This window comes from Mesoplodon mirus (genome assembly GCF_964341445.2).
Source record: "Mesoplodon mirus genome assembly, chromosome: 5".
Classification (NCBI taxonomy): Eukaryota; Metazoa; Chordata; class Mammalia; order Artiodactyla; family Ziphiidae; genus Mesoplodon; species Mesoplodon mirus.
The window spans coordinates 94,964,286-94,985,992 of record NC_138980.1 but is presented as its reverse complement, the minus strand read 5'-3'; the positions used below and the strand labels follow the sequence as shown (position 1 = coordinate 94,985,992).

The window sequence follows — 21,707 nt, the reverse complement described above, 5'->3', positions numbered from 1 at the left end:
TCTGGAAGTCCATCAACCACTTCTGTACAGCTGAGGTCTCTTTTAGGGTTTTCCTTCTTAGATCACAGTTAAAGGAGTATAAAATCATGTGCTCAGGAGCCTATTCCAGACTTCCTTAGTAGCTGTGTACTTTGCTATAAACACTAAATCCTCCAGGGGGTTACATTATAGAAGTGATAAGACTACACAATTAAATATTAGAAATGACCACTGAGTATATCCTGTTTATTGTTTATGATTTACACGAAAAATGATGGATTGGAGTTGTAGAACAATAAACCAAATCATTACGTTTAGACCTGGGCTTTTGAAAAACTTGCATTCCATTTTAACAGTTCACATATATTTAACAGTTTATATATAAATGCAGATCACAAATAAGAGTTAGTTAGCTTAGAGAAAACAATTAAGAAACACAAAAGAAAACCACATAGATCTACCTTTAAATATCAGCATTCAAATTACAAGAAAGAAGAAGACGTTTAAAAAATAAAATTATTAGGTCAAGTCACTTAACATATAATAGAGAAATAAGAGAAACAATACTTTTATTACTATTTATATTTCTAATTTACCTTCATATATTCTTTACTTTTTCAAAAGGAGCCAAGACGTGATCAAACAATATTTAGGTGTCCTAACTTGTCAGCCTCAGCTTATATCAACTTGTTACAATGAAAATTCTAAAACCTCAATTTTCTTTTTAAAAGAATTTTTAAGCCAACTCTTATTCAACTTTTCTCCTTCATAGCAGCTGTTTACAGATAGTAGGGAGCCAAGAATGAAGGGCAGAAACAGATGGAAAGCAAAAAGTACAACAGCTCTCTTACGTTCAGCTCTCAACACTGCTGGTTGAATTTGGAACCAAAACCTCTTAACAACTGGCAGATAATAGCTAAATCTTAACAGCCAAAGAAGAAATATTTTCTTTGGGACAGCTGCTATCTCGGAGAAGAAAACCAAGGTCCCTTTACACTGACTAAATATAATGTGTGGCTTATTACAGAGGAATCTGTAACAATGTCAGTTTAACCACTAAGTGTCACAACTGATCATTATTATTTAAAGGAAACAAACAACAATAATAAAAATCACACTAGCCACAATTTCCACAATATACACATGAGAATTAATTTTAACTTGATTTGACTCCTTGACACTAACTGATCATCAATGAAATATGGTATGGAAAGATCACAGAGTAGAAAACAAGCAAAGATTAGTTTATACAACAGTGACTATATACATCAGAAGGAAAACATGCTACCTAATGCAACATTAAGGCTTAAATGTAAGCATTTCCAAAGTCACAGAAGCCCCAAAGAACCCCTAAATTACAAAGTCACCACATTACATGCATGCAATGTTCAGTTTTGTTTTACCCATAAAAGGATACACAGTATTTTGCTGTAAGTACCAGACACATTTACAATATATGCAAAAATTAGAATGCAAGTGTTATGTTCCTTATATTTAAGCCTCAAATGTGCCAACAGTGAAAATTCATTTATTTTTAAGAATGAAGAAAAGAGATGGAATATAAATATGCAGAGAAATTATACAAATAAAATGTAATTTTGCATTTGGGAAGCCATATAAACATTCTTTTTATGTGTCTAAACTAAATTATCATTGTACTACTTGGATGGATGTATACTCACTATGTGTTTTACTATTTTACTTGCTCAAATGTGGCATTCTAACACCCATCATTCTCTGGTGTTGATACCTAACACATCTGTAAGTTAAATATTATGTCCATATTGATACATACTTGCCTACTGGGTGTGATCACCTAAACCGAAAGCTGCCCACTCTTAGTTTGGTTACATAATTACAAAGATGACCCTGTGGGTCAAATTTCCCATTAAAAAAAAGTAAAGTAAGGAAAGCTGATTTCCTCACTTTTGTAAAAGCTTGTGAACAGATCTCTTTCAGAGGATAAATGTGAGGTCAGCATCTTTTCTCTTTTAGAGAAAGGAAATTAAGAACGGAACTGTGTTACCTGTTCAGTTCTGTTCATACAGTCACTAGGCAATCATACAATCTATTCCTTTTTCACCCATGGCTTAATTTGAAACTTCTTGTTTTTATTTTAGTTCCAGGTGAATAATTTTCCCAAAATAAATTAGTGTAAAGAAACAAAGGCTGATAATGTAATATGACTAATCCTTGTTCAACAATATTTTAAAATAATAAATTATAACATAGTAAGGTTTAGATATGTTGTAAAAAGGTATGGCCAAATCTGTCCTGGACCCCATCAGTTTTATGCTTTATACAAGACAGCACAATTAATCTTCTAGTTTTTTAAGGATTCAGATTTTCCTTCGGGATACAACCGAATGAGTGTTTTAAAACACTTTATGCTTGTTTTCAGACTTTCCAAAATATTTCAGAGCCAAAATTGCCTTTAACTATATCCAGAATTTATTACACAAATGTGCCATGAGTGTTCTGGACCTTCAAGTATAATTTTAACCAAATAGAAAGGACTTCATAAGGCCATCTAATTCATCTCACTGTACCAAGCACTGAGCACATGAGATTGTTTATATGCTTTACTAACCTTACTTTAAGCACATCCAACATTTCAAATATAATAACTTATTTTACTACCTAACCATTTCAAGGAGATTACCTTTAAGATTTTAAAATTTTGTGATGCTCTAGCCAGAAGTTTTATTTGGCATTCTAAAAAGTCCTAATTTTAAACAAAGATGAAAGAGTAGGTTATCTTCTTATAAAACCACTCAGTATTATGAACCAAGAGGTTTTGATGAAGCAAAAGCAAAGGGACCAATGAAAAAGCATGCTTTAGAATTCTTTTTTATTTCCAACGAAACCGAAATTTACTACTGTTGTGATCACAATCTTCACATTTGATGCAAATAGGAAAGCTTAATTATAATCACTTAGTGGCAGTACTTCAGACAAAACCAATAATGTGTGCCACACAGATGATTATTTCTTCTGGATAAAGTTAATCGATAAGCTTGACATTACAATTAATAACATATTAAACTAAAGAAAATGAATGCACTACTTCAACATTCAGCTTGAAAATGTTTAGTACTTTCTGCAAACCTAAATTTAGTTTAGAAAGGTTAATATTCTCTTTCTAAACTATGGCATAGACTATATATAGCATTTTAAATATATATATATATAATTATTTGCACATCATATTTTAGAAGGATCTGCAGATTTACTTCGATAGACCGATCTCATTCAAGTGTTCAGGCTTAGGGGGCTTCTGCAGTACTGTCGTTTGCAAGTGGGGCATCATGATCAGGCTCAGAGGAAGCAGCTGCAGGTGTTTCCATCACAGCAGGTGGGAAATGACGGCGGCACACAGGGCACGTCCCTGACTGGGGGGAGAAAAAAACAAGTTCACAGCCAATGGAAAGATCTTAACTGCTACAAAGTATCAAACAGTATCATTATCCTCAAAACAAGTCAAATAACTTAAAAACAAAACCAAATAAACTTCAAATCCACACAGTACAGAGCGGCGAAATTTTGATGCTATTTCCTCTTCATCCCAATCAGACTCAACTTCTCTGAGGGTAAACAGTGTCTCCTAATCATGTTTGTATCTTTTAGGTCACTCAGCTTTCATGTAGTGAGTATTAACTAAGAGTCTACTACATGCTCCACTTGGCACTGGTGCTACAAGGGTGAGCAAGGAGTCACAGGGCGTGTCTTCACCTGAACTGAATGCATATGTTAGAGAAACCAGAGACCTAATTAATTCACATATTTATTACACCAAATTATCCCCCTAGGATCTTCCTCATATATACTAAAGCCTCACTTTAGTGTAGCACAGATATGTCAAAGCAGATGGACCACAGACCTTCTTTATAAGCCATATACTTCCTTTTCAAAAAGATATGGAGAGTTAGGTGCCTTCTAAATGATAAAACAAATCAATGAGGGAAGGTGGAACAGGGAAAGCAGTTAGACTGGGAGTACATTATTTTAGGACCAATGGAAGGTTATAGAGATGTGTCATCTGGTGATATGTTATCCCCTCACAAATCTTGTCTTTTTCCCAGAGATCTCCCTGATAGAAAAAAGGTTGAAGAAATCAGGCTGCTGAAGGTGACAAAGATTTAGAACTTGGAAACCTTCTCCCTAGAGGAAAGGCTTCACAATAAGCTGCTTCCTGACAGGAGACAGACTAAAGAGATTATTACCTTGGGTTAAAGCAAAATCAATGACAATTCAAGATTGTACAACATACATAATATTTACAATTCAAGAATTTAATTCAGCAAACATTTATTGTGCACTTCCCTTACAGATGGGGCCAAAAGAGCAACATTTTAGAGTCAAATATGTGAGTACAGACTCAATCAACCACACACTAGCTGTGTAACCTTGGATGAATAACAATGATTGGAAAATGAGAATAAGGATACCAGAGTTGTCCAGAGTTGTCCCAGAGTTACTGTTAGGATTAAATGGGAAAACACACATCAATCATCCAGCGATACCTGACACAGAGCAGGCATGGACAACACCAGATACTTCTTAAGGCTCTGATACTATTGTGGGAGTTTATAAAAGAGGATATTAAGGATAGAAAAGGTCGAATTTAAGTGAACCTACCTAGATCATCTATTCTTACAGTAAGGGGAAGATCACACCAGGCTAAGCAAACATGAGTAAATGTACAGAGGAGTAAATCTGACGAGATAGACTAGATCACAGAAGGCCTGGAAAGCCTAGACAGAAACTTTATATTTTTTACTTTTTTTTTTTTCCAGTACGCAGGCCTCTCACTGTTGGGGCCTCTCCCGTTGCGGAGCACAGGCTCCGGACGTGCAGGCTCAGCGGCCATGGCTCACGGGCCTAGCCGCTCCGCGGCATGTGGGATCTTCCCAGACCGGGGCACGAACCCGTGTCTCCTGCATCGGCAGGCGGACTCTCAACCACTGAGCCACCAGGGAAGCCCAAAACTTTAGATTTTATAAAGGAATCATGAACACTTCTGCACTGGATTTCAGATATCAACTAGAGTTTTGACAAAGATGAAGTAGCAGTAGAGGGGGAGCAACAGCAAAGAAAGAGAAAGGAAAGAAAAGAAGGGAGAAAGGAGAGGGTAGGAAGTAAGAGAGGAGAGAAGGAAGGGAGTGGTTATAGAGAAGAAAGGGAGCCATATCCATAAGTAATTAAGCTGGGAATGTGATTTGGGAATTTCTACTGAACTGCATGTAAATATCCTTTATGCAAGAATAGAATTTACTGAGAAGATGTAAGTAAAACTTTTTTTTTCTTAAGTAATTCAAATATACTTAAAAATTATTGGGTAAACATTGAAAAACAGTATATAAAAATTTGAATAGGAGGTACTTGGTAGGTTATTAAATATTTATCATATACATTTTAATTTTTAAAATATTTTCTTGTAGTATAGTTGATTTACAATGTTGTGTTAATTTTTGCTATATAGCAAAGTGATTCAGTTATACATATATATATTCTTTTTCATATTCTTTGCCATTACGGTTTATCCCAGGATATTAAATATAGTTCCCTGTGCTATATGGTAGGATCTTGTTGCTTTTCCTCATATACATTTTTAAAGATACCATCTCATATTAGCAGAATATCTGTATACTGTTATAGTACTCTGAGTAGTCCTAAAGGCTTCTTTGCTTAAGATATTCTTGAAAACATCAAATTTCAGGGATATAATCAAAGATCTAATTAGCTTTATCCTAAAATCATTTGCCTATATTGTTCTTAGACAATGTTAGTAAGGTAAAATAGTTGGATATATCATTAATCTGTAATCATTAAAAGGTAACCAATTTTAAACACTGAATTAAAAATTACTACGAGTATGTAGCTAAATAAAATAGGCTTAAAAGACACTACTATCATCATTAACTTGTAGGAGAAACTATTAACTTTAAAAAAGTAAATCTGCAACTCACCTTCTGCAGCCAAATTGAGACACAAGGTTTGTGAAAGAAATGATGACAGGGTAACTCTGTTGCTATATCATCCTTAATATACTCACTGCAACAGATTGGACAGCATTGCTCCTGACCAATAGCTGAAAACAAATAATTTGATTTATCAATCCCATGAAGTTCAATTTTAATAAAATTGAAAACCAACATATTAACTCATAGACAATACCTATGAAAGACAAAAGAACCAGACTTTGGTGAATTAACTGGCAAAAGTGTTTTAGCTTAATACATGACAATTTGGAATTTAATAAACATTGCTTTTGTAGCAAAGTTGTCCCAGCCTATCACTTGATAAATTAAAAAATTCCACTAGGTAAAAGTTTGTCTGAATTAGGTTTCATACAAAATCTAATGAAAGTTTCTGGCAGTCACTATTTTATCTTCTAGGTGCATTGGTAATATACTTGAATATGCAAAGTGTCGTTCAACATTAGAGATCAACTTTGCCCTTACCAGTGTGATCTTCAAGAACAAGGGTCTCTGGAAGACCATCAATGCTCTCCTTACTGGCTGGTGGATTGGCCACCTCAACATCCACTGCAAGAGACTCTAAATGTGCCAGGGCAGTCTGAAAATAAAGTCGCATTTCTTTGTTAGGAAACACTTTTTAAAACAGTAACGAAAAACTATTTCTAAAGGTATCTTCCAAAATTATATCCACCATTATCCTCTTCCTACTGGTTTCTTTCGCTTCAGTTCCTGCCCTTTTTGCCTCCTTCCAAAAGGAACCATCACCAAACCAAAAAATCAAAAAACACAGGAAAAAAAAAATCCCTACTTTTCACAAGTACAACAAAAATCTATCTTGTCTCAATAACCATTTACTTGCCCATCATACTTATATTTTCAAGAGTGGTTACCTCTTCCAACTTATGAGCTTATGTGTGCGATCAATAACATGAAAGAAAATAAATACTTTGGACAGGTTCAACTCATGAAAGATAAAATGTGGCCAAGATTACAAGATGTTCAAGATAAGATGTTCAAGGTAGGGAAGCAAATAATGCCTTCCTGAACGGCTGTATCTACTACTAGCATAGAGTCAGCACACCCACATTACTGGTTCACTAGTACTGGCACAACTCATTTTATTGCACTTTGCAGATACTGCATGTTTTTACAAATTGAAGGTTTCTGGCAGCCATGGCTCAAACAAATCTATCAGTGCCACTTTTTCCAACAGCATTTCTCACTTCATGTCTCTGTGTCACATTCTGGTAATTCTCACAATATTTAAAACTTTTTCAATATTATTATAATTGTTATGGTGATCTGTGATCAGTGATCTTTGATGTTACTACTATGACTCACTGAAGGCTAAGATGATGGTTAGCATTTTTTAGCAATAAAGTGTTTTTTAATTCAGGTATGTACATTTTTTTGGACATACTGCTATTGCACACTTAATTGACTACAGTATAGTGTAAACATAACTTTTATATGCACTGAGAAACCAAAAATTTGTGTGACTCGCTTTATTGTAGTGCTCTTGAACTGAACCTGGAGTATCTCTGAGGTATGCCTGTATTCCTAGGTTATCTGGATTGTGAACTTTATTTAGGAGTTCAAATGTCTGGAGAAAGTCACTAACAGGAATGGAAAGAACAGCAAATCATATGACCATCTAGTATGAGTCACCCTCATTCTTTTGTGGCTTGATTAGCCCTTATGGCTACAATTAGGTTAGAACTGCAGATAGGACCTATAATCACAGGATCTAAAAGGTAGAAACACACCGAGTATCCACAGATGAATGGATGAACAAAATGTGGTTGGTAAAGATAAATATTCAATATATAGTCAAATTCAGAATATTTTGATATCGTAATATGGTAGTATATTAACCACTTTACTAAGAATGAATGTTAAAGGACAAGAGTATTAAAAATAATTATACTACAATAACTTGTTAATGAATACTCAATATAAGAAAAGGTAAACTGTGACATCAAAAACATAAGAGTGGGGAAATAAAAGGGTAGAGTTTTTGTAGGCAATTGAAGTTATCAGCATAAAGTAGGCTGTTAAGATGTTTTATGTAAACCTCACGGTAACCACAAAGCAAAAGTCTACATTAGATTCACAAAAGGTAAAAAAATCACCAAGTCACAAAAGAAGACAATAAGAGAGGGAGAAAGTAACAAGGGAACTACAAAACAGCCAGACAACATAATAAGAAGGCATTAGTAAGTTCTTATCTATCAATAATTACGCTAATATAAATGGACTAAATTCTCCAATCAAAAGGCATACAGTGGTGAATGGAAAAAAAAAACAAGACCCAACTACATGCTGCCTGTAAGAGACTCACTTCAGCTTTAAGGAAACACATAGGCTCAAAAGTGAAGGGATGGAAAAAGACGCTCCTTTCAAGTGGAAACCAAAGGAAGCAGGGGCAGCTATACTTACATCAGACAAAAGAGACTTTGAGCCAAAAATGGTAAAAAGAGGCAAAGAAGATTATTATACAATGATACAGAATCAACTCATCGAGAATACAACAATCATAAATGAATATGTACCACAAAAAAGAGCACCTAAATATATTAAGCAAATAAAAACAGATCTGAAGTGAGATTAGACAACAATATGATATTAGGGGAGTTCAATATTTCACTTTCAATAATGGAGATATCATCCGGACAGAAAACAAAAAGGAAATATTGGACTTGAACTATACTTTAGGTAAAATGGACCTAACAGATATTTACAGAACATTCCACACAACAGCAGCGGAAGACACATTCTTCTTGAATGCACATGAAACATTATCCAGGTTAGATCATATATGTCACAAAACAAGTCTTGGCAAATTTGAGAAGACTGAAATCACACCAATTATCTTTTCTGACCAAAATGGCAAGAAATGAAAAATCAATAGGAAGAAAACTGGAAAATTCACAAATATGTGGAAATTAAACAACACACTCCTGAACAACCAATGAGGCAAAGAAGAAATCAGAAGATATCTTGAAACAAACAATAATGGAAACACAATATGCCAAAACTTACAGGACAAAACAAAAGCAGTTCTAAGAGGGAAGTTTATAGCAAAAAAAAATGCCTACATTAAGAAAAAGGAAATATACCAAACAACCTAACTTTACACCTCAAGGAAGTAGAAAATAGTTTGAAAATTTTTTTCAAAATATCTGAAAAATAAACTAAGCTGAAAGTTATCAGGAGGAAGGAAGTAACAAAGATCAGAGCAGAAGTAAGTGTAGAGACCAGAAAAATAGAAAATACCAACTAACACCTGTTTTTTTTGAAAAAATAACATCGACAAGCCTTTAATTATACTAAGAAAAAAAGACAGAAGACCCAAATAAAATAATAAATGAAAGAGGAGACATTACAACTGATAACACAGAAATACAAAGTATCAGAGGAGACTATCATGAATAACTGTACACCAACAAATTGGATATATTAGAAGAGAAACATAAAACCTACCAAGAATGAATCATAAAGAACAGAAATACTGAACAGACCAATACAAGTAGGGAGAATGAATCAGTAATCAAAAATCTCCCCCAAAAGAAAAGCCCAGGAGCAGATGGTTTCCCTGGGAAATTCTACCAAACATTTAAAGAATTAATGCCAAACCTTCTCAAACTCTATCAAGAGGAGGAGGGAACACTCCCAAACTCATTTTATGAGTCCAGCATTACTGTGATAGCAAAGCCAGTTCAGGACACAAGAGGCATACCTTGCTTCATTGAGTTCTGCTTCATTGCGCTTCACAGATATTGTGTTATTTACAAATTCAAGGTTTGTGGCAACCTTGCATTGTCAGATGATGGTTAGCTTTTTTAGCAATGAAGTATTTAAAAATTAAGGTATATACATTGTTTTTCTAGACATAATGCTATTGCCTACTTAATAGAGTAAGTATAGTGTAAACATAACTTTTTATATGCACTGGGAAATGAAAAAATTTGTTGACTTGCTTTATTGTGATATTCACTTTACTGCGGTGGTCTGGAGCCAAACCCGCAATATCTCCGAGGTATGCCTGTACAAGAAAAGAAAGTTACAGCCCAATAATCCTGATGAACATAGATGCAAAAATCCTCAACAAAATAGTAACAGACCATATTCAACAGCACATAAATGGATCACACACCATGATCAAGTGATATTTATCCCTGGGATGCAAGGATGGTTCAACACATATGAATCAATAAATATGATACAGCACATTTGTAAAATGAAAAAATAAAAAGCATATGATAATCCCAATAGATGCAAAAAAAAAAAGAAAAGAAAAAGAAAAAAGAAAACACTCATTTGACAAAACACAGCATCCTTTCATGATAAAAACTTTTCACAGATGGGTATAGAAGGAACATACCTCAACATAATAAAGGCACACAAAGCCCACAGCTAACATCATAATCAACAGTGAAAGGTGGAAAGTTTTCCCCCTAAAATCAAGAACAAGACAAGGGTGCCCACTCTCACCACTCCTATTAAACATAGTACAGAAATCCTAGCCAAAGCAATCAGGCAAGAAAAATAAACAAAAGGCATCAAATTGGAAAGGAAGAAGTAAAAGTGTCTTTGTTTGCAGATAAGATCTTATATATATAGAAATTCCTAGACTCCACACACACACAAAAAAAGTTAGAACTAATCAACAAATTCAGTAAAGTTGCAGGATACAAGATCAACATATAGGAATCACTTGTGTTTCTATACATTAATAATAAAATATCTGAAAAAGAAATTTTTAAAAATCCCATTCATGACAGCATAAAAAATTTAATAAAATACTTAGGAATAAACTCAAGCAAAGAGGTGAAAGATCTGTAAACTGAAAACTATACCACTTTACTGAAAGAAGACATGAATAATGCAAAGACATCCCATGTTCATGGATTGGAAGAATTAAAATATATGTTAAAATGTCCATACTACCTAAAGCAATATACAGGTTTAATGTAATCCCTATCAAAATTCCAATGGCATTTTTCACGGAAATAGAAAAAAAATCTTAAAATTTGTACAGAACCACAAAAGATCCTGATCCTGAATAGCCAGAGCAAACAACACAAAGCTGAAGGCATCACATTTCCTGATTTCAAACTGTATACAAAACTATAGTAATTAACCAGTATGGTACTGTCATAAAAACAGACATATAGATCAAATAACAGAATCGAGAGACCAGAAATAAACCCTGGCAAATACGAACAACTGATAAGGGAGCCAGGAATACTCAATGGGGAAAGGATAATCTCTTCAATAAATGGTACTGGGAAAACTGGATAATCACATGCATAAAGCTGAACCCCTACCTTACACCACTCACAAAAATTAACTTGAAATGGAATAAAGACTTACACATAAGAGGGCCTCCCTGGTGGCGCAGTGGTTGAGAGTCCGCCTGCCGATGCAGGGGATACGGGTTTGTGCCCCGGTCTGGGAGGATCCCATATGCCGCGGAGCGGCTGGGCCCGTGAGCCATGGCCGCTGAGCCTGTGCGTCCGGAGCCTGTGCTCCGCAACGGGAGAGGCCACAACAGTGAGAGGCCCGCGTACAGCAAAAAAAAAAAAAAAAAAAAAAAAAAAAAAAAAAAAAAGACTTACACATAAGACCTGAAACTATAAAACTCCTAGAAGAAAATACTGAGAAAAAGTTCCTTGACATTGGTTTTGGCAATGATTTTCTGAATGTGACAACTAAAGCATAAGCAACAAAAGCAAAAATAAATAAGTGGACTACAATAAACTCAAAAGCTTCTGCATAGGAAAAAAAACCAATCAACAAAATGAAAAGCCTAGCTACAAAGTGGGACAAAATATTTACAAATCATGTATCTGATAAGGGATCAATATTCAAAACATGTAAGGAACTAAAAACAAAGGAGCTAAAAAACAAACAATAAAAAAATGAGCAGAGGAACTGAATAGACATTTTTCCAAGGAAGACATACAAAAGGCCAACAGGTACATTAACAGATGCTCAATATCACTAATCATCAGGGAAATGCAAATCAAAACCACAATGAGATACCACCTCACACCTGTTAGAATGGCTATCATGAAAAAGGCAAGAAATCAAAGTGTTGGTAAAGCTGTGGAGATAAGGGAACCCTCATGCACTGTTGGTGGGAATGTTAATTGATGCAGCCACTATGGAAAACAGCAGAAAGTTCCCCCCAAAAAATTAAAAATAGAACTACCATATGATCCAACAACCCCACTTCTTGATAGTTATCTAAAGGAAATAAAATCAGGATCTTCACTGCAGTATTATTCACAATAGCTAAGATATAGAAACAACCTAAGCATCCACTTATGAATGAATGGATAAAGAAGGTGTGGTGTGTGTGTGTGTATAGATCTGTCTATCTATCTATCTATCTATAAAATGGAATATTATTTAGCCATGAGAAAAAAGGAAATCCTGCCATTTGTGACAACATGGATGAAACTTGAGGGCATTATGCTAAGTTAAATAAGTCAGAGAAAGAAACACAAATACTGTATAATATAACTTATACGTGGAATCTAAAAAAGGTGAACTCATAGAAACATAGAATGGTGGTTGCCAGAGAGTGGGAGTTGGGGGAAATGGGCAGTTACGGGTCAAAGGGTACAAACTTCCAGTTATAAGATGAGTAAGTTCTGGGGATCCAAGGTAGCAAAGTGATTATAGATAACAAATTGTATTATATACTTGAAAGTTGGTAAGAGAGTAAATCTTAAATGTTCTCACCACAAGAAAAAAATGGTAATTATGTGAGGTGATGGAGGTTAACAACCCTACTGTGATAATAATTTCACAATAAATGTGTATCAAATCAACACACTGTACACCTTAAACTTACACAATGTTACATGTCAAATACATCCCAATAAAGCTGGAAAAATGTGGTATACACATGCAATGGAGTAGAATTCAGCCTTGAAAAAGAAGGGAATTCTGACACATGCTAAAACAAGGATGAACACTGAAGGCATTATGCTAAGTGAAATAGGCCAGCTACATTAGGATAAATATTGTATACCTGATATGAGGTACCTAAGGTAGTAAAATTCATAAGATAAACAGTAGAATGATGGTTGCCACAGGATCAGGAAAGGAGGGAATGTGGTTAATTGTTTATGTATAATGACATTTAACTATATACTTAAAAGTAGTTAGAATAGTAAATTTTACATTATGTGTCTGTTACCACAATAAAAAATAAACAAACTAGGCTTCCTAGGTAGGAATAGGATTCTGCCTGATGGCTAACATTGTGTTCTCTTGGATGGCAAACATAATCTTTTGTATACTCCTCAAGATCTAGCCAAGATATTTTAGCAACTGTCTTTCCAAAAAGGATTTGAGATGGCTTACAATAAAGGATAGGGCCAAGGCCAAAGCAAAGTCAGGACTAAAAAAAGAGCGAGCAAAAAAAATTCACTGTAATAAAAGTTAATAAACATAGTTAATAACATTGAACACCAAATTTGACTCTGGATTTGTAGATAGATATTGCAAAAAGAAAAACAGTGTGCCAGTAATAGAATTATTGCCTCTGACAAAGTCACCTTTCATTTCCGTCCCGTGAAAATAGATCTGGGCCCTTTAAATATTTTTCCTTTGTCAGCTACCATGATCTTAGGCTCTGCAGGAGAGGGTGCTGGGAGAGACATCACAGGAGGAATGGGCTGTTTAGTTCTAGTATGCTTGTTGGGAGCAGTATGTGAGGCTTCCCTGTTGTGGGCTTCTGGAGCACAGATGACTTCTGCACCAGGTTCCTCCAGCATGATGAAAGGTTTCTTCAGCACCTGGATCCGGTAGCACATGCAGTTTCCCCAGTGCCTGACAGCTGCAGTATAAGGTGGCCAGCAGCTTCCCCTGGCACGCATCTTGGGTGGTTTTGTAGCAGGAGCGCTTCCAGTTAGTCTCTTCCCTGTGAATAGTTTCTTTAGCACTCCAAAGGTAGGTTTTTGCCAAGATCCAGAGGGCAGATTTCCAGCAAGTTCTGCCAGCATAATAGCATAAACACTTCTCTAAGAGCCATGGTTGTGTCCTCTTCAACACAGCCTAGATCTCAGCCCTGGGGGGTGGGGAGGTAGAGTGCTTCATCCCAGCCCTAAGGCTATGCCTTAAATCTGCTATTCCTATATTCTTTAGAATTCACTTTACTTCCTAGTAGCCTAGCTATAGTTAGTAATTCTTTATACTAAACTTACCCCGTTCAAATTAATTGTTTTCTCCCTGTGACTGAGCTCAGACTGATACAGAACTGGTATCAGGCATGATTCCATGAAGTAAGAATGGGATTGGTTTGGTTGAGCTTTTGGGCTTGAGCTCACTGCTGAGCTCTTTACCAGCTGAAGAGGGATGCTATCAATCCATGGTCTTCAGTGGCATCAAAGTTAAACTATCACTGTGGGTGAACACAATGAAGTGCCAACTAAAGCACATGTCTTGGGAACCCAGGTGGCTGCTGCACCTGATCTAATGGCAATAATGATGACTATAAAAACTGTGATGTGGGATGGATCCTTCTGAGTGCTCCTGAACACTTACAAAGAGAAAGTGACAGACTTGGGCCCTTAACTCTCAAAGTGAAGCACAGTATGAGAACCAGAGCATGTCCATGATAGCCCTTAAAAAAATCTCTTACTTCTGAAAATCAAACATACATGTTAAATTAAATTAATTCTCAGTCAAGTTTCTCAAAAGTTATATCACTGATTGATTTTAAAAAAGGATTCTGAGACTTAGAATGGGCACATCTGGTTGAACTCAGATGAAACTGACTATTTTGAATCCCCATGTCACTCTGAGCCTCCTTGTACCAGTAGGAGTAGCTTACCCTCCACAAACCAGCCTTCCTCTACTTGAAAATCCTGTGATAATTTCAAGTATAGAGTATACATCTCTTAGTACTTCTATGCCCAACAGTATAAAGTTACCAGAAAACTACAGCAGCCAAAAAAGGCAGGATGATTGAGGACACAGGCTCTTGAGAAATGTAGGTTTGGGTCACACCACCAAGTAAAGAATCCCAAGCAGGTGAGATTCTTGCTGATGACAGAGAAAATAAGGACGAAAGACACTATAGCTATGAATTACAGCCGGTGACCAAATACAGAAACAAGGACTAGTAGCTTTGCATATTTTCTATTTGCTTGTTATATGTATATATTTATCTGTATCTACTAACAATTTTCTTTTTTTCTGTCCTTCCCATTTTATACAGCAGTCAACTTTACAATTTAATCTTTATATAAGAGTATATTCAGTATGACTGACAATTTATGAAGTAATTAATATAGCCAGCGATGAATACAATGACTCTTGGGACTGTTCATCTGTTCATTCTGGGGAAAAGGTAAAAACTTCTTCTTTTGTTAGAATAGCTGTATCTTGTTAGGTAGAAATATAGCTGTACTGTTGTTGGATGGCAGTTGAAATGTGTGTAGAAAGGTGTATACAGAATCCAAGTAGTCAAAAATACGGACTGTTCCAATAATCAATTATTGCTTCTCAGATCTAAATTCACTGTTTTTGTAAGCTCTGTGAAAATGGATTTGGGCCATTTAAATATATTCCCCTCTGACAGTTGTCATGATGTTAAGCTTTGTTCATAGAGGATGCTGAAGAGACAGTGAAGGAGGAAAAGGGCTTTGCTTCTGATCCTGGTGAGAAGCCTTGACAGGCTTCTGCGGCATGCATAGCTTTCTCCAGCACCAGACTCCTGCAATGTGCACAGCTTCTCCAGCATCTAGCTCTTGCAATGCATGTGGCCAGTAGCTTCCTCCAGCACCCACCTTGGACAGTTCTTTAGTAGAGGGTTTCAAGTTAGACATCACCCTACAGGGCTGATTTTTTAGCAAGTTCTGCCACCCCAGTATCACAGTGACTTCTCAGCTATTCGGTGAGCCACAGCTATGCCATCTCCATCAAGGTATGGATCCCAGCCCTGGAGTAGAGTGTGAACTCCTCCTTAGGTGATCCTGGGTGGTAGCTGTTCCTTATGTGTACTTTTTCTATATTCTTTAGAATGATCTTTATTTGTTATTAAATGATCACTTTTTACTCTAATCCCCTGGTACAGTTAATAACTCTTTATATTAAACTTTCCCATCAGGAGATAGGAAATGGAAAGTAAGAGCCTATTATTTGTCCCTTCTGTATCATGAATAACTGTAGCTATAATCATGAATCTCCTCTAATTCCCTATGTACTTCTCAAGGCAGACTCTGCAAGAACTTATCTGGCTACACATAAACAAAAAGAAGGGATACCATTTACAGGAAGATCCACTTGGGTAGGTTATTCCAGGCTAACTATGCTTTAATACATGTTTGTGTCAATGGGTTCCTTATTCCTTTCTGAAGACTATCTGCATATTTGCAGTACTAATAAATACCTGAAATTTCAATATATGTAAAAATAATTTATTGCCTTGGTACTGACATATATTTAAGGTGATCTGGGATCACTTATAAGCAACAAGAGCAAGAGAGACAATTTTATAGCCACTGCTATGAAAATCCATAAAAATCTGTCTATAACTTAGTACAATATTTATTCAAATGTTAGTCCAAGTGTCAGGAAGACAACTAGATGGCCTAAACAGCCCAATTGGAATACATCTAGTTTTAAATACATCCAGTTTTAAAGATTTTGTCAGCACAAAATCTAGTTTCTAAAGAATAAAACATAATTTAGTTTTTAAAGAATGAACACTTACAACAAATGATTTAATACTGATTTTGAATGACCACTGAATCCAGATTTGCTAGATGATTACCACTTGGTTGACTGCTAACTTGAATGTATCTTTGAATATATCCATTTACTGAGAGCTTACCATGGCACCAAGTATTTTGCTAAGTGATTTAACACAATCTCACAATAACCCATGAGGTAAATTTTGTTATTCCCATTTCGTAGATGAGAACCTGACGCTTAAAGAGGTTAAGTGAACTATCCAAGGTCACATAGTCTAAAAGAATCAATCTAACTCAAAAGCCTATGCGCTTACCTCACGTACTATCTTCCTAAGGCCTACACTTTAGTGTAAATGAAATACACTGTAAATATGTAAAGACTTTCCTAGGGGTCCACGGGGCATGGAAAGTCTTAAGAGACTCAATTTCAATTAACTTTCTTATGTAATCTTTCCTCAAAGGAATCTGCCTAACAATGCACCTGCAGTCACAGTATCCAGCTGGCTCTCCTGTTCCCACATTCATTTTTATACTCACCGTTTTTCCACTTTATAAATAAAAGCATACTTCTTCCCCATTCAAAGGGGCAATCTGAAATACTGGGGTCAAAATGAACTATAATGACTGATAACAAATCTTTGTAGATGGCTTCCAATTTTCTACTTAAAAAAAAAATAGAAGGAGTATCTAAACAACTTGCCAAGTTTTTATGATTTTGGTAAATATATGAGAAGAATTCAGTGACAATGCTATGATAAACTCCTTCCATCCCTACCAATTTACTTATTTGAATAAGGTTTTTCAATCTACATTCATACAGATAAAAAACAGAAATAAAGTTCATGCTGAATTATGCCTCACTCTAGGAATAAAATTCACTCACAAAGTAATCAGCAAGGGAAAAAAGCTTCTATCTCATTAAGAGATGCATTTCTAGTAAAATTTTACTTTACGTTTAAGTAATTATTTATCAGATTTTATAACAGTTCGTTTTTTTTGTTTTTTTTTTCTGGTACACATGGGCCTCTCACTGTTGTGGCCTCTCCCATTGCGGAGCACAGGCTCCGACGCACAGGCTCAGCGGCCATGGCTCACGGGCCCAGCCGCTCCGCGGTCCGTGGGATCTTCCCGGACCGGGGCACGAACCTGTGTCCCCTGCATCGGCAGGTGGACTCTCAACCACTGCGCCACCAGGGAAGCCCAACAGTTCGTTTTTGATCAACAGACACAACAAAACAATTTTATACTCAATCTAAACCAATTTTTTTTACATTTAAATTCCTGAACATATTTTTATTACAAAAGTGATATAATAGGGTAAATAATATTACTTAGGATTTATGCCAAAAAATTTTAGATGTCAACATAAAGATGTGCAAAGGAGTACTTTTTTTTTTTCCAAGATTTCTTTGGGAGTGAGTACAAAGCTTTAAAATCAGTTTTTCAAACAGTTAAATATCTTAAATATTTTGCCCTCATATCTGAGACAGAGATATGAGGCAAATGTTTATTGTCAATATATTCACCAGTATCTACTACCTGAAAACAAAGAACAGCCTAGTACTGGAAAAATAACAGAAATGAAAACAACCACTGACAGAAAGAGATAGGGCTGCTGAGAAAAAAAACAAATCAGAGCACTCAGTTTGTCTTATTACTTGTTTTTGCTTTATTTAAAGAATGTTAGTGTTAAATTTAAAAGGAAAAATCCTAAATTATAAATTATTTGTTTCATTTTTCAAAATGAATAAGTGAATGCTAGAAAAATAAAGATTTCTAGAGAGTGATAGGAAGAAGGAACTGTATTGATTCTCTAGGAGAGAAGCATGTCTCAATCAAATTCAAATAAAATAAAGCTGAGCACTAAATCTGAAGAAGCTGTTATGCTGCAGAGAAAGGGAGACATTTAATGCTATTAATCTGAAACAGAAGGATAGATGGCTAAGAACAACTGAAAGTGGCAGTGCCACTGGGTTCCTGAGAGCAGGAGGCAACAATGTGGAGACTCTATGTTCCCTGGATATACTACATTCTTTCCTTCCTCTTGTCTTTGTCTACTCTGCTAATGCCTTCATCTAGCATGACCTCTAATGACCAGTCTCTCTCACTCTTCTTTCAAGATGCCAATCAAATGTCACAATTCCCATTAGTAATAAATGATAAAACTTCTAATTTTCAAAACTTCTTTATAAAGACATCTCCATATTGTAGGAATCATAAACCATGAGCATAATAATGGAAACAAACTATTTAACCACTGTGAAACCAGACTCTAATATTGATGTATATTCCATGTGGTCACTTAAAATGTCTTTAACTCAAGGAAGTTAGTGATCCTTAATCTTTATATATTCTATTCCTGATGCAGGTTATCATGCTGTGCCACTGTTTCCCATGTGTCCGAATTTGGCAAGGCAAGTTATATAATCTGGGAAAAGTCCTAAGTGTATTATCCTGTCTCATGATATTCTGACTTTTCGTCTAGTACATGGTATTTTTCTTTTTCTTCTCCCAGTTTTATTGAGATATAATTGACATACAGCACCATGTAAGTTTAACATATATAGCATAATGATGTGACTTACATACACCATGAAATGATTATCCCAGTAAGTTTAGTGAGCACCCATCATCTCAATACAGATGCAAAATTAAAGAAATAGAAAAAAAGTTATTTCATTGTGATGAGAACTCTTAGGATTTACTCTCTCAACAATTTTCATATATAATATACAGCAGTGTTAATTACATTTATCATGTTGCACATTACATCCCTAGTACTTATTTATCTTATAACTGAAAGTTTATGCCTTTTGACTACATTCATCCAATTCCCCCTCTCCCCAACCCCCCGCCTCTAGTAACCACAAATCTGATCTCTTTTCCTGAGTTTGTTTTTGAAGTATAACTGACTTACCCCACTGTATTAGTTCGTTATACTACATAGTGATTTGATATTTCTATACATTTCAAAATGATCACCATGACACATAGTATTTCTGCTATAGTCACTTTGAGAAAAACACACTATAATGCATAATTGACAGCAATGATCTCCATGGAAGATTACACACACTTAAAAAAGTGATGCCAATGCAGAGCTAACTTGTGTGTGTACCTGTGCATGCGTATGTGTGTGTAGATAAATAGGTCTGGATCTCTCTACCTAATACCTAATTTATAAATCTAAACTGGGCTTTCTAATCTCATAACATTTCAAGATAAAATGGTATTACACTGTTCCTGAAAGTTCCCTCTTTCATTTTTGTTCTCTCATTTTTGACTCATTCATGTTATTACTGTTCCTCTACTTTGGAAATCACTGTGGAAATAGTGATTTAAAGGAAGACTTCTTACAACAAAATCCACTAGTGCAGTGGAAGTTCCCAAACATGAAAATGCTTGGGCTTTTGACCATAGGCAAATCAATTATGAACAAGTTTTTGTGTTTTGGTCAAATAAAGCAAAGAAGGCAAGACAAACAGGCACCAAATGCGCCACATTTATTAACCTGTGTATGTGTATGGGGATGAGAGGGAATAACTTTTCTAACTACAGTAAGCAGCTAGATAGATTTAGAAGCCTTAAGAACCAAAAAAGGGAAGTGATTTGTAATATATCTTTAGAGATCTTTAATTGCATTTAACAAATATTCCTGTGTGTGTGTGTATAAAATATTCAGATTCACAGACCTGTATACAGTAATTCTATAGAGGAAGAACATTTTCTAAATGCAAGGAAAACAAACACTTTACATTCTGTAGTAAAAGCTGGAAAATATTGTAATTTTAGGCAAATTGACAGGATGTCAAGTACAATTTCTATACACATACTGAATCACTATTCAGTAATTGTTATTAAATTGATAAGAAAATTATTCACCTTTTCTTAAAAGCAGTTAAAGAAACCTTTAATTTTTATCACTTGGCATCCCACCAACCTATATATGGGTACCAGAGCACTAAAATAAGCACTAAAATACCTCCATAGCCTGGGCTAAGCGTTCTTCTAGTGCCATGTAAGTGAGGAACTGAGGGTCCACATAAGAAATAGCTTCAGCAACTCCTAGTCCATCTGCAAAGCCGTCAAACAGGCTGGAAAAAAAAGTACAACCGTGATTTGGGAAACCTTTATAGTGAAGACATAATTATATTAGCATACTGACAAGCCAATAAAGATGCTACAAGCAGAAAACCTTAAAATATTTTAATATAAATCTCGTGGGGTGAGGGGCAGGAAGAACCCAACAGAAGAGTTAAATGCTAAGCATAAGGAGGTAAGATACCATTCCCAGTCCCAATAGGCTGCCACACTCACTGCACAAAGTTTGTAAGAAAATTCTCTGTTTCTAGTTCTAGCTCTGGGAACTGTTTATGGCTGGGATAAAGGTAGTACTTTTTCCCTCCTAATTCTTTACCATATCTTTCCCCTTTATTTTAGTTTCCAATCTAAATTTAGGTGAGAACATGTTAAGAATACTGCATTTATTTTAATTCTATCATTGGTCAAAGCCACTTTTTCTTCTCTTACCTTGTACTGCTTAATTACTTCAGGCTTAAGAAAATTTTATTTTCTCAAGTTTATCTCATTAATCTCTCTTCTATTCTTCTAAAAACTAGGGCTACTCCCTTATTATTCAGTTTGGAAAAGATTTAGCTCCTAACTGCTCATTTTTATTATTATTTTTTTTTCTGAAGGGTTGTAAGCCCCTTGAAGAAAAATATTATGTCTTAATCTGGTCCTTATCTGCTTCCTCCATGCCTACATATATATGGATTCCTCCTTTTTCTCTAGTCTTAGAAATACCAAGTATTTCAAGATTCAGAAAACATAAGTATTTCCTCAGTCCTCTTCTTTCTAAATCTTGATCCCTTGGCAATTACATTCAAGTCCACCCCTTCAATTATCCTTTCTACAGATAATTCCTAAACCTCTAATTCCAAAATCCCTCTTGAGTTCTTGACCTACATTTTTAGTTTTCTGTGGGGCACTTTACCTCAATGAACTCCTACCACCTCAAATCCAAGATCTC

At 35.4% G+C, this 21,707-nt stretch overlaps 1 protein-coding gene across 1 annotated transcript in view; it reads right to left on the bottom strand.

Annotated features, from left to right (window-relative positions):
- Window positions 1–210: 210 nt before the first annotated feature.
- The window catches only part of PJA2 (praja ring finger ubiquitin ligase 2), an 80,655-nt gene continuing 59,158 nt past the window's right edge, over window positions 211–21,707 (bottom strand). Inside the window, exons 7-10 of the mRNA XM_082622812.1 lie at window positions 20,658–20,769; window positions 6,444–6,558; window positions 5,949–6,070; window positions 211–3,371 (exon numbers count right to left, since the gene is read on the bottom strand). Coding sequence (XP_082478938.1) covers window positions 3,246–3,371; window positions 5,949–6,070; window positions 6,444–6,558; window positions 20,658–20,769 — 475 coding nt within the window. The 3' untranslated portion in view covers window positions 211–3,245. The remainder of the gene's footprint in view (window positions 3,372–5,948; window positions 6,071–6,443; window positions 6,559–20,657; window positions 20,770–21,707) is intronic.